Source organism: Trifolium pratense, linkage group LG3 (genome assembly GCF_020283565.1).
Source record: "Trifolium pratense cultivar HEN17-A07 linkage group LG3, ARS_RC_1.1, whole genome shotgun sequence".
NCBI classification, from domain to species: Eukaryota; Viridiplantae; Streptophyta; class Magnoliopsida; order Fabales; family Fabaceae; genus Trifolium; species Trifolium pratense.
In genome coordinates this window covers 723,282-737,089 of record NC_060061.1, presented here as the reverse complement: position 1 = coordinate 737,089, position 13,808 = coordinate 723,282, and the positions used below count along the sequence as shown (strand labels likewise).

The 13,808-nt window shown below is 34.2% G+C and overlaps 1 protein-coding gene across 1 annotated transcript; it reads left to right on the top strand.

Annotated features, from left to right (window-relative positions):
• The first annotated feature begins 9,500 nt into the window (after window positions 1-9,500).
• On the top strand, window positions 9,501-13,562 carry LOC123918207 (wall-associated receptor kinase-like 20). Its single transcript, XM_045970192.1, has 4 exons — window positions 9,501-10,340; window positions 10,441-10,500; window positions 12,109-12,561; window positions 12,722-13,562. Exons 1-4 carry the CDS (start codon window positions 9,560-9,562, stop codon window positions 13,330-13,332), a joined length of 1,905 nt encoding a protein of 634 aa, XP_045826148.1. The 5' UTR covers window positions 9,501-9,559; the 3' UTR covers window positions 13,333-13,562.
• Window positions 13,563-13,808: the final 246 nt, after the last annotated feature.

The window sequence follows — 13,808 nt, the reverse complement described above, 5'->3', positions numbered from 1 at the left end:
AAATGTTTGTCATCATCAAAAAGGGGGAGATTGTTGAGGACAAAATCCTTATTTGATGTTTTAAAGATAACAAACATATTAATTAATTTTAATTATGATTATCTTGTTATCTACTAATGTGTTTTGTGAGAAATGTTTCAACGATAATGATATCATCTGTCAACGGTAACGTTATGGATGAGCAACCAATGGATAAGCAAAACATATAAGCAATGAGTAGAAACAAAAGAAGCATCTTAAAGTCTTGGCATAAATGATGAAGTGCTTCACAAAGATATTATTCCTTTGCCTCATCAAAAGTGGTAGTATTTTAAGGAAACACTTATGTAAGGAATATGCCAAACATGGCATAAATTGAATCATGGGCCATAAAACCTTTTTGGACTAAAGTGAATAAAAGCCCCTTTGGACAAACAAAGGAAGCTTCCATCAATGATTGAAGAAGATTTGAAATTCAAATAAAAGCCACATCATACAATGATGGCTTGGACGAAAATTGGCCAACAAGGTGAAGTCACACCATAAGCCAAGTTGTAGCATGCCTCATTCTCTTCAAGGGAACATAGAGGGGACAAGGAAACAACAAAGGACAATGAGTCACCAAAACAAAGTACAATAATTACATGATATTTTTTCCCACTTGCATACAAGTTGTCCAACCCTAAATTAGGAAAGATTCCTTCTTATGGACATATATGGGCCACGTAAATGCAGTGGTTGTCATTGGATTAAAAGTGTAGTGCAGATTGCCATAACGGTAATGTTACTGAAGCAACGATAACGCACTATTCACAGCAAATTGACAGCACAACATTGTGACATGTCAAGTTGGATTTGAAATTCAAATCCCTCTCTCATACGCTCCTCCAAGGTTATATTTGCCTATAAATACAATGGAGCTACATGAAGAGAAGATTAAGAGTTTGCAAAAAGAATCAAATCATATACTTAGTTGAAGCAAAAATCAACAAGTAATAAACTCTTCAAAAGCAAAGCAAAGCATCAAAGATATATCATAAATTTGTGAAAAACAAATAGACAAAGCTTGCTATTATCAATCTCTCACTTGAGTTGATTTAACCCATATTCCCCACAAATATTGTAACCCTCTCAAGTCTTTCTTTCATGTTAGATTGAGTGTTTGTGAGAAAGTCTTTTCGAGTGAAGAAAAGCATTTGTGTGAAAGTCTTTTCGAGTGAAGAAAAGCATTTGTGTAAAAGTCTTTTCGAGTGAAGAAAAGCAGTTTGTATTGATCCAGTTGTGATCAAGTTTTTGATGCGAAGCAGAAGGTTCTGATCTGAGCATTTATAGTGGACAATCTCACAAGGACTGTGAGGACTGGACTAGCCCAAGTTGGGTGAACCAGGATAACTTTTGTGTGTTTTTCTCTTGGACTCTAAAATCCTTAAAACATACTAAACTAACTAACTGAGTAATACCAGAGTGCTCTGGGCCTTAAACATTTACTTATTCAGCAACTAACTCAGTATTTATTTTGTTCATTTATATATTGTTTATTTTATTGTTGCTAACTATATTTCTTTGTTAATTGTTAACTAACCAATTAAAAGAAATATTGTCTTGAGTTATTTTAAACTCACATAAAAGATTTTAAAAAAAAGGGTCACAATTCAAACCCCCCTTTCTTGTGACATTTATTGCTACTTCAGATTCTTCTTTGACGGTAGATTCAGATTGAAGTTGTTTTTGTTGAGAAGGTGTTGGGTTGGGAGATAAATGGTGGGTGGTGTTGAGAGGAAATTATGGTAGATGTAATGGAGGTTTGGATGATAATGATGATAGATTTAAGGAAGGAAAATTTATCCGTTTTGATTTTTAGTTTTTTAAGTTTTTTTTTTTTATGAAGATGATGAATGTTATGATTTTTTTTTTTTTGGGTAAGTTGAAAATCTGAGTTTTTTTTAATGGAAGTGATGGTGCACTCTTAGATCTGGTGGACATGCAAAATCTAATGATTATTTTTCTTTTAAAAAGATCCAATGGTTAAGATTAAAATATATATTGTGGTATATGGTAGACCACCTTCAATGTTAGTCCACCTAATACATTTGTGGTTGATAAATTAACGGAAGGGACCAATGTGACAAACAGAGATGTCTTTAAGGGACCAATCCGGATCTTTTTTTCTTTAAGGGACTATTGTGAAACTTAAAATGTCTTTAAGGGACCATTTAACTAATTATGCCATTATGAAATTTCAATCATTAATTTTTAATTAAACGGGCTAAATTACGATTTTTTTCATAGTACCCCTGTTTTTTTCATTTTTTCCGTAATACCCCTGTTTTGAAAAATATTGCTGTAATACCCCTTCTTTTGGGACAAAAACTGACGCGTTGTAGGTGCCCACTGATGGCGGAACTGACAACGTCACCATGTGCAGGATGATGGCGGAAATGGCAGTTCCGCCATTGACAAAGGCTTTTTTTTTTTACTTTTCGTTTTTGGCCAAAAATGGGATTTTTTTTGTTTTTTTTTTAAAAATTAATACCATCATCATCATCAAAAACAACAACCATATCCACCATAATAAAAACCCATCGATCCAAGAAGTAGAAGGAGGTTTTTTTTTTTTGAAATGCAACACAAAGAAAAAAATACAGATCCGAGAGGGAAACAAAACAAAAGAAGCAGAAAAAACAATGAATTTTTTTCTTCAATACCCCCAAATTTTTTTTTTCCGTTTATATTCACACATCAAATAAACAACTCTGTAACATGACATGAGTCATAAACTAGAAAAAAAATGAAAACTTGAAATAAATTATAAAAGTTATTAGATTTGAGAAGAGAAATAAACCAAAAAAAGAAGATAATGATGAACAAGAAGATGAGTATGACCAAACAAAGGGGGAGCAAATCAAAAAAAGACTTGTGGTCTTAGTCACTGTATATGCCTTCTGTGTTTTCAAACAAGAACTGCTATGGTAGAAGAAGCAAGTGGTATTTTAAGAGGGATTTGGATCCTCACTCTCCTCTCCATCTCTCTCAATCCTCTCTAGCTCTCTTAATTTCAATCTCTCTCTTCAATAAAAAATTTTAAAATAATAATGAGAGAGAGTGAGATTAAGAGAGAGATAGAGAGGATTGAGAGAGATGGAGAGGAGAGTGAAGGAGAGGATCCAATCACATTTTGAGAGAGATAGGGAATAAGAGAGAAGGAATCACATGCTTGTTTATATGTGAAATGTAAATAAAATAAATGAATGTACTACTACTACTAGTACCAAAAAGAAAGAGATAGAAATGAAAAGACACATGAACCCAAGGTGAAGTGAAGGGATAAAGTAAATCAGTACACCTATGTTGTGGGTCTCAAGAACTTGATGTATATAGATATATGTATTTTTTTATTAGGATGACAAGTATTAAGCGTGTATAAGACTCATAAATAGGACATAGTAAAGTAACTAATACCGTGTCTATCACAGTTTCGCTCGGGTGCGGGTTTCACTGGTTTTTTTAAATGATAATAATCCCACTCTTGGAAGTCTATTTTCTGCCAAAAACCAAAAAAATAAAGCATTGGTCAATGGCGGAAGTCACAATTCCGCCATGTCAGTTGGATGTCGCAAGTGTCAGTTTCGCCATTGCAGCGCGTCAGTTTTTGTCTGAATGAGGGGTATTATGGGATTTTTTTTGAAACTAGGGGTATTACTGTAAAAAAATATATTTGGGGGCACTGGGAAAAAAAAATCCTAAATTACACTATTAATTTCATATAATTAAACGAGTTTGTTCATTAATTTAAATCAAATGGTTGAAAATTGTAACTACATCATGGCTTAGTCACTTAGGTGTGTTTGGTAGGAGAGAAAAAGAAAAGACAGAATCCAACACATGATTTGGTTTTTTTTTTTTTGGGAAAAGCCAAAAGGAATTTATTAATGATATATACGGCATAAGCTATGCCAAATACAAACCAAACAATTTAGTGTCATCTTTAAATAGGCAATAGTTACATTACAAATTAATACAAAGCCTAAATTACTTCCAAGGCTACACCTCAGGCACAGATATGACACCAAAACATTGTAATGTAATTAGGCTCCCACTACAATAATTTCAAGGCTACACAGCAGATCAAGCAGCATAAAAGAAACTAAGCTGCATTTCTTGACTACCTGGTTGATTTATAAATATGACATGTGCGCTCAAAATTGTACCGAAATTACCAAGCCTCTAAACTGTCATTGCGATCAGCAGTATAAATTCAATTCTGAGCTACCAAGCAACCTGCCAAGGGAACAATTTGGATACGGGAAACTCGGGATCCCTTGCCTTGCCACTAATGCTCGCCGGACCAAAGAGGATGGCCGAATAGCTACAACCTCAATCCGACACTAACCGGGCAAGGAGTTTGGGATACTACCAAGAACTTCCCAAAAAAATGAGAGGGGAGGGGAGGGATTTTAATGAAGGGGAGGGGAGGGAGGGGAAGGGGAGGGGAGATCTTTTAATTATTTATATGTTTGGTTCAAAAGAGGGAAGGGGAGGGGAGGGGAGGGATTTTAATTACAAATATGTTTGGTTCACAGGGGGAGGGGAGGGATGATGAAACTAAATTACTTTTTTATCCTTATAATCATATAAGGGTTATCTTAATTTTAAAATTACTCGAATTAAAAATAATTAAATATAAAAACTCGAGAGTCGAAAACTCCACGAATCAAATCGTCTATTTTTTTATCTATAAAATTAAACTCTACACAAAAATTTAAATTATTATGTAACTCAATTATAAAAAAAATTATTATGTAGCTCAACCTAACAAAACAATTATAACGTTAAATAAAATGAACAAGAAAGAGAGAAAAAAAAAAGAAGCAAAAAGCAAAATAAGATTATATGAAAAATTTGTACAGTACACGGAAAGAAAATGTGTATAAATTTTTTCGATCAAATGAAAATGTGTTATATGATTATATTTATACAGTAATACATTACATTGCATTTCTACAAAAAAAAAAAAAAAAACATTACATTGCATTGCAACATACCAAAATAATTATATGTAGACGGGAGGATAGTTTTGGACTTTTGGTAGATAAAATATTAGTACAAAATTATTTGTAAAATTTGGAAAAAGAAAAACAGGTTAGGAACATAAAAAAATAGAATAGTTTTGGCATTTTAAAATAATGATGAGGACAATTATGTCAATATAATTATAATTATAATAACACATTCTCTCTCCCCTCCCCTCCCCTCCAAATCCCCCCAAATTGGGGGAAAGCAAAAATTGAGTTTTGGAGGGATTTTGCTCCCCTCCTCTCCCCTCACCCCCCCTCCTAAAAATTGAACCAAACACATTTCATTAAAAATATTCCCTCCCCTCCCCTCCCATTCATTTACCTCGAACCAAACACACCTTAGGGAAAAATATACCAAAGGCTTTAAATTGATTTTCACCAGAGGCCTTAGGAACCAGTAGCCACCTGCTACACCATATATTTGATTATAGCAGTAGCCCGTTCACAACACAGGGAAGCATCCAGAATTGTCCATTGATAGTCCGCTATTGATCTAAGCAACCTAGACACGCTTTGGGATTCAAAAACCAGTTACTCACATTATAATCCATCTCGCTAGATTTAAACTTCAACCAATTCCAAGATATAATCTTCACAGATTCTAATATTTTGTCCACATTCACTTCCTTATTCTTGAATACCTTGTCATTCCTTGCTTTCCAAATACACCAGATGCCGGCAAACCATATCACACTAGCTCTATTGACAAAAACTCTACCTTTGCTGATCAAACCTTCAAATTGTTCCAAGTGATGCACCCCTTCATTATGATATGCCGTCGACACTCCAAGTCATTTACCTATTGAATACCAAATACCTGCAAACACTGGGCACTCAAAAAATAGATGAGACACCGATTCTTCTATGCCACAATCTCCAGCACATTGAAGGGACCCTAGACCGCTAACTCCTCTCTTATTTAAATTATCTTTCGTAGCTACTCTATTTTGAAACAGTCTCCACACTAAACACGAAACTTTTAGCGGGATTGACTTACGCCAAGCCTTCGCCCGAGACGGGTCAGGCTCACCATAAGATCCCAACATAATTTTATTATAAGCATCCTTTACCGAGAATAAATTTAAAGACTCAATGATCCCGAATCTAACTCATTAATATCTCTCAACCATAATGAACTACCATTGTTGCTGCCTCTAAAGACCCCATCACTACCCCCATATCTATTCAGTAACGCTCTAAACCAAAGTCCATCATTATCGAACCTTATTTTCCACTTCCATTTGCTAAGAAGAGCAAGGTTAAAGGCCTTTAAATTTTTTATGCCTAGCCCCCCCTCATCTAAAGGTCTGCACACTTTATCCCATTTCACCCAATTAATTTTTCTATTATCCTCACTCCCTCCCCAAAGGAACTGTTTAAAAAGAGATTCAAGTTTGGAAATGATACCTGTCGGAGCTTTGAAGAAGGAGAGGAAATAGACCGGGATAGCTGACAAGACTGATTTTAATATCACCACCCGACCTCCGATAGATAACCGCTTATGCTTCCATTTTGATAACCTAGACCTCACCGTGTCAATGACTGGTTTCCATGTCGAAACTCTCCTCGGGTTAGCACCAATCAGTAAGCCAAGGTATTTGAATGGAAGGCATCCTACTTTGCAATTTAGAATACTTGCTGCTTCCTCCAACCAACATTGACATATGTTAATTCCCACCAACTTGCTTTTATTAAAGTTCACCTTTAACCCCGACATTAACTGGAGTAATAGCAAATTCGCCTTCATAATCTGAATGTTCCCCCAACCCTTTCTTCCAATGATCAAAGTGTCGTCAGTATATTGGAGATGTGAAAAGCACACGTCGCCCCCCTCAAATTTATACCTGATAAATCTCAATGATTCCACTGCTTTCTTCATTAATATGTTAAAGCCTTCAGATATTATGATGAAGAGAAATGGCGATAACGAGTCACCTTGCCTAAGCCCTCTACCCATCTCAAATTCTTTAGTAGCACTACCGTTTACCAATACCGACACAGATGCTGTCTTAAGACATTCTGAAATCCACCTCCTCCATTTCTCATGAAAATTCATCTTTCCAGAAAACTCCAGTCTACTGAATCATATGCTTTTTCAAAATCCACTTTAAACATGAGCACATCTTTTTTCTTTCTTTTGGCCTCGTCCACGATCTCATTTGCTATTAGGATCCCATCTAGAATTTGTCTCCCAGATATGAAGGCAGACTGCGTTTCAGATATCACCGTGTCAATCACCGTTTTTAGCCTATTTGCCAACACTTTTGCTATAACCTTGTAGATGCACCCGATCAACGAGATAGGTCTGAACTCCGATAGATTCTACGAATTCTTTTTCTTGGGGATAAGGACAATGAAAGAACTGTTGGCCCCTCTAACCATCCGACCATTCTCATGGAATTCTCTCATAACTCTCATAAAATAATCTTTCATGTCCTCCCAAAATTCCTTCACAAATCCAAAATTCACACCATCAGGGCCAGGACTTTTTGTGCTTTCGCATTCCCAAACCGCCTTTCGAACTTCCTCTTCTGAAAATTCTCTCACCATATCATCCTTTATCTCGTTCTCAATACATTTGAAACTCATATTGGCTGGGATAGGTCTTACCCCTTTTGCTGAAAATTGTTTTTGAAAATGGTCCACTACTGCACTCTTTATTTCATTTACCCCGTTAGAATTCGTGCATTACACTCTAATGATAAAATTTCATTCTCTCTTCTTTTTTTTCCCTACTACCGGCTACCACACATAGCCTTACGGAAATCTATTAACCTCAATTTCCCTTTTACGTTTCCATTTGTGGAGTCACGGGTACTCAAACCAGCAATCAGCCCATCATATTGTATCTCATATGTTTGGATGTCCTCATGGCCAAAACTTTTTAAGTCAACGTCTACCAAGAGACAAAACTTACCTATTGTTGCACATTGCAATTATTTTATTTTTCTTTGATATATATAAAATCAAAGAGGTACATTTTTTTCAACAAAGCTAGTCAAACCTCAAACCAGATTTCCGCGTGAGAAAATGGTAACCATTTGAAGTTATACCATTTTAATATTTGATTGATAAATAGCTTATCTTAATTAATTAACTTACTATTGATTTCTGTCCTGATTCCTATCCTGAGTTTAGTTTAGTTGGCAGAGACGTTGCATTATATATATTAAAAAGAATTTGTGGTCTATATAATTCCCACAAGATTCAAATGATTAATCTACGCAGTTGCATGTAAAGAATACTCCATCCGGTCTTAAATATAAGAAAAAGTCAAGATGTATTTAGCTAAAATTTAGACTAAATACGTTTTGACTTTTGCTTATATTTAAGACCGGAGGAAGTAACTAGTTTACGAAAAACATAACATGATTAGTATAAAAAATAATCAGTCATCAATCAAAATCTTAGAATATCTTTAATACTCCTCTAAGAAAAAGTTGACTTTTTAGATACATTGAAAAATAAATGTATCTAGTTTATAATATAATCTAAATACAACAATTTTTTAATATTTCTAAAAAATAAATTTCTTCTTATATTAAGGATTAAAGAGAGTATCAAACAGTAAATCTTAGAATATCTCAAAAAAAAAAAAAAAAGACAGAAGATTAAAATAATATATCTTTGACTTTCTTCAAACAGACATTTACGTAAGCCGCCCATAAACAAATAGTTGGTCTTCACTATTAGAAATAGGAAAATGCTAAAGACCGCTCTCAGGGCACTGGTTAAAGATATAATTATGGAAATTTTATCTCGTAAATTGTACATTCAATATTTTAAAATGTATAAAATTATTCTTTCTCATCATTATTTTTATCATTTATCATCTTTTTAATATGTTTAACAAGTGCCCGAAGACACTGTTTAGCATACCCTTTCTCATTGATTTGGTTGAAATATATATATAGAGTATATGAGAGATTCTAGGCTATAATTAAGATAGTCTTACTCTTTACACTATAATAAATAATAATCACCGCAAATATTTAAATACTCTCTCCGGTCCTTTTTATAAGAAACAATTTGAAAAAATCACACAGACTAAGGAATCACATTTAACATAATTATTTTCATTTATTACTCTTATAAATTTAAATTTATTCCATATATACCCTTATTTAATTACTCTTTATTCAACTAATTTACTTATTTTTAAATTCTCTCTCATAATAAATAAGGGCATAAGTGAAATTGAACATTTAAAACATTTGAAAATTGGTCAAAGTTTCTTATAAAAAGAACCAATTTTTTTGCTCTAAGTGTTCCTTATAAAAAGGACCGAAGGGAGTATTTATTTTAGGAATATCCTCCTATTCTGTCATTCGCATCAAAGAGAAAAACAGCTTATCAAAAAAAAAAAAAAAAAAAAGAGAAAAACATGTTTGTCAAAAAAAAAAAAAGAGAAAAACATGTTTGTCATAAAAATGTTGAATTACTGAACTTACAAAATACAATATATATTACCAACATTCATTTTCATAATTTCCAAACACAAAACAATGAACACAACTAGTCTCCTCCTTCTAACATCATCACTACTTCTTCTATCATGTGCCACGCACGTGCTCTCCGTAACACCATGTCCACCCTGCGGTAACACAACCGTCCCATTCCCACTTAGCACAACTCCCACATGCGGTGATCCGTTATACAAAATCCAGTGCACCGCTTCCGGTTCATTACTTTTCAACACAGTAAATAATTCCTACCCAATCCAATCCATAAACCCGAAAACACAACGGTTCATAATCCAACCCGCTTCAATAATCCCAAAAACCTGCACAACAACCGATAAAATCCACCAAGGAATAATCCTCAACAACACTCTTCCATTCAACATCACAAGCTCAAACACGATCGTGTATCTCAACTGTACACGTACGCTTCTTCAATCGCCGCTTAATTGCTCCGCCGCGAGTGCTTGCCACGCTTACATCGACGCTACTGATTCTATTTCCGCCTGTCAGACCGGTCCGGTTTGTTGTACTTATCGAACCGGTGGTTCGAGTAACTCGTATCAGATTCGTGTTAGGGATACGGGATGTAGTGCTTATTCGAGTTTTGTTAATCTTGATACTGGTCTTTCTGTGAACCGTTGGTCTAGACCGGGTTTAGAGATTCAGTGGTTATCGCCTAGAGAAACTGTTTGTGTGTCACAGAAGGATTGTGATGCTGCCACGTCGACTTGTGGGGTTGATGGTTCTTCGGGTAATGGGATCAAGCGGTGTTTTTGTAATGGAGAGCTTGTGTGGGACCCGGTTCAAGGGGTGTGTACTAAAAGTGAGTTGTAGAGGATTATGGTCACTTTTTTCTTGTGTGAATTAATTTGGTTTGATCTTTTTGACTAATTTTAGAGTTTTGGTTTGACTTTTTTGTGCAGAAATTACTTGCTTTAATCCAGATGGGTGTGACTCGAGCAACAAGACAGCCATAATAGCAGGTATGGGATTCTACTTTGTAAACTTTTTTTTTCTTTCTCATTTTCTATTTTTAGAGTTTAATAATGAATGACCAGTATACATGAATTTATTGTGGGATATCTTTTAGATATTTTGTCTTATTTTCTATAAATATTGTATTCAATCTTAATTATAATAAAATACTAAGTTATAAGTTATACTAGTAATGAATTCATCCGTAAAATTTTTGATCTATTTAAGCAAGTGGTTGGAGATTTGACCTTTTGACTCTTGCGAATGGACAATATTCAAGTGGTACGGGAGACGAGTCTTGTGTGTCACACATGAGTTAGTCATGGCTAAACTAAAGTAGAAACTTTGTACATATAATCCGATAAAAAAGAAGAAGAAGAAGAAGTTATCGTCTCTTTAATATTATCTTTTGGGATTTCTTTGATGAAATTAAAAGAGAGGTGTGAAAGAGACTTATATTTCTTAAAATATTGTAAGAATGACATTATTAGATATGATTAACTAATTATGATTATAGTTTCTTATATTTTAGACTATTGAACAATGGGTGTTGTTTTTCTTATAAGCTAAAGAGGATCATAGGAAGGAAGTTTTTAATAATAAGGTATAATTTAATATATGTATAAAATAAAGATTTAGTTGAAAAATATTCATGGAAAAATGGTTGAAAAATATTCATGAAAAAATGGTTGAAAAATAGAAAAATTGCGATGTACAAGATTTAATTGTTCATGTGACCCCTCTGTATCCAGCTGTCAGATTGCCAAACAAGTTGACTTTCAAATTCATGTTCTAGTTGATTTTGGAATGCAGACATGTCAAACATAAATATTCTAGTATGGAACTCAACTAACATAAACATACCACGCGTTTCCCTTTTTTCTGAACGTTGAAACATGAAGGGAAAGAAGGTCTTACATAAGTTACAAATTAAGACTTTGAAACTGGTTATATTAAGAAATACACAAAATTGAAATTGCATAAAGTGATTAATGAGAATCCTAAGACGAATCGTTTGGAAGAACCCAAGTTCGATTCCTAGTGACAACAATGTTTTGTCAGACTTTACCTATCTTGCGGCTGAACTCTGGATTACAGAAGCCCCTTTCTCTTATGAAACAGAGAGTTAATACAAAAAAAATTGCATAATTTTGTTCAAATAAAAAAAATAGTTCCCGTGAGCTTAGCTCAGTTGGTAGAAATATCGCATTATATATGAAGTAGCCGGGGATCAAACCCTGAACATTCCACTTATTCACCTTAAGTGTGAAATTCTATTCACTAGATTACTTGTCAAAAACAAAACAATTGAAATCATTTTATATTGGTAAGAAATAGATAAAAAAGTCTTATAGTGAACAATTGTGATCTAGAGAATATGGAAGACTATCTAGAGGGGATGTATTTTTAATTAGTAACATAAAAAATAATGTTTTGACATTTTTAAATTTTATTCTAAAAATGTTGAATCTATTTTCAAGAATTCTAAAAGGAAATAGTGACTAGTGAGAAAAAATATTAGATCTTTTGAAACAAAACATGTAACTATAGGAGCCTTAGCATTAATTCTTTTGTGTTACACACATAATTTGATGCCAACTATATTATTAATTCAGGTACAACATGTGGAGTTGGAGCTGCAGTCATCCTAGCAATAATTGCATTTCTTCTATACAAACGCCACAAACGTATATTAGAAGCACAACGACGACTAGCCAAAGAGCGTGAAGGAATTCTAAACGCAAGTGGTGGAGGAAAAGCCGCCAAACTTTTCAGCGGCAAAGAGATAAAAAAAGCCACAAATGATTTCTCAGCAGATCGCCTCCTTGGCGTTGGCGGCTATGGCGAAGTCTACAAAGGCATTCTTTCAGACGGAACCAATGTAGCTGTTAAATGTGCTAAACTCGGAAACCCAAAAGGCACTGACCAAGTCCTCAACGAAGTTCGCATATTATGCCAAGTTAACCACAGAAACCTCGTTGGTTTACTTGGTTGCTGCGTCGAATTGGAGCAACCAATTTTGGTTTATGAGTTCATAGAAAATGGGACCCTTCTTGATCATTTAACAGGTGATTATTTAATATCTCATTTATTGATAATTTGATCGATTGATTAATACTAATGAATACAAGAGACATTATTTATACATACAAGTAATTTGAAAATGAAGAAGATAACTAACTTAACTAAATCTTAACTATCTATTAACTGATTTTATCTCTAATACAGGTCAAATGCCAAAGGGTCGGGCTTCACTTAATTGGAACAATCGTCTTCACATTGCTCGCGATACTTCTGAAGGTCTTTCTTACCTTCACTTCATGGCAGTACCACCAATTTACCATAGAGATGTTAAATCAAGTAACATTCTTCTAGATTTCAAGATGAACGCCAAGGTTTCGGATTTCGGGTTATCTCGTTTGGCTCAAACGGATATGAGTCATATCTCAACTTGTGCTCAAGGAACACTCGGGTATCTTGATCCTGAGTATTACAGAAACTATCAGTTAACTGATAAGAGTGATGTTTATAGCTTTGGAGTTGTGTTGCTTGAACTTTTGACGTCTCAGAAGGCGATAGATTTTAACAGGGCTTCGGATGATGTGAACTTGGCAGTTTATGTTCAGAGGATGATGGATGAAGAGAGGTTGATAGAGGTTATTGATCCTGTTTTGAAGGATGGAGCTAGTAATATAGAGCTTGATACTATGAAGGCTTTGGCTTTTTTGGCGTTGGGTTGTTTGGAGGAGAAAAGACAGAATCGACCTTCAATGAAAGAGGTGTCGGAGGAGATTGAGTATATTATCAGTATTGCTTCTGCGAAGGGAGTGGAGAAGTAGTTACAACTGAGGGAGTAGAGTTTTTAACTTGTATTATCCTGTTATTATGATTTTGTCTACATTTATGAATTGTGATTGTGCATGTTTGTATTTGTTGGGTGGTAAAATATAGGTTCTTAGTTGTTTGTAAATTTATATGTAATATATTATGTTTAACTTGATTTACAGAATGAAATGTAGTACTGATGGAAAACAGGACTTAAGGTTATGAAATTGTTTTGGTTTCATTATATATGTTTACTAATGCAAAATCATTTTCATTAAGCTTCCTCATCTTTAAATCAAGACTAATCTCTAATATTAAACTAAGGGTACATTTGATTTGCTAAAAAATAAGGAACATGATAGGACAAAAATAATTGTCCAGCGTTTGATTTAAAAAAGGAAAAGAGGACAGCACAAATAAATTTAGGGAGGACTGGACAACTAGCTACTTTTTTGTTACCCACTTTAGTGGTGGACAACTTTTTGTCCAG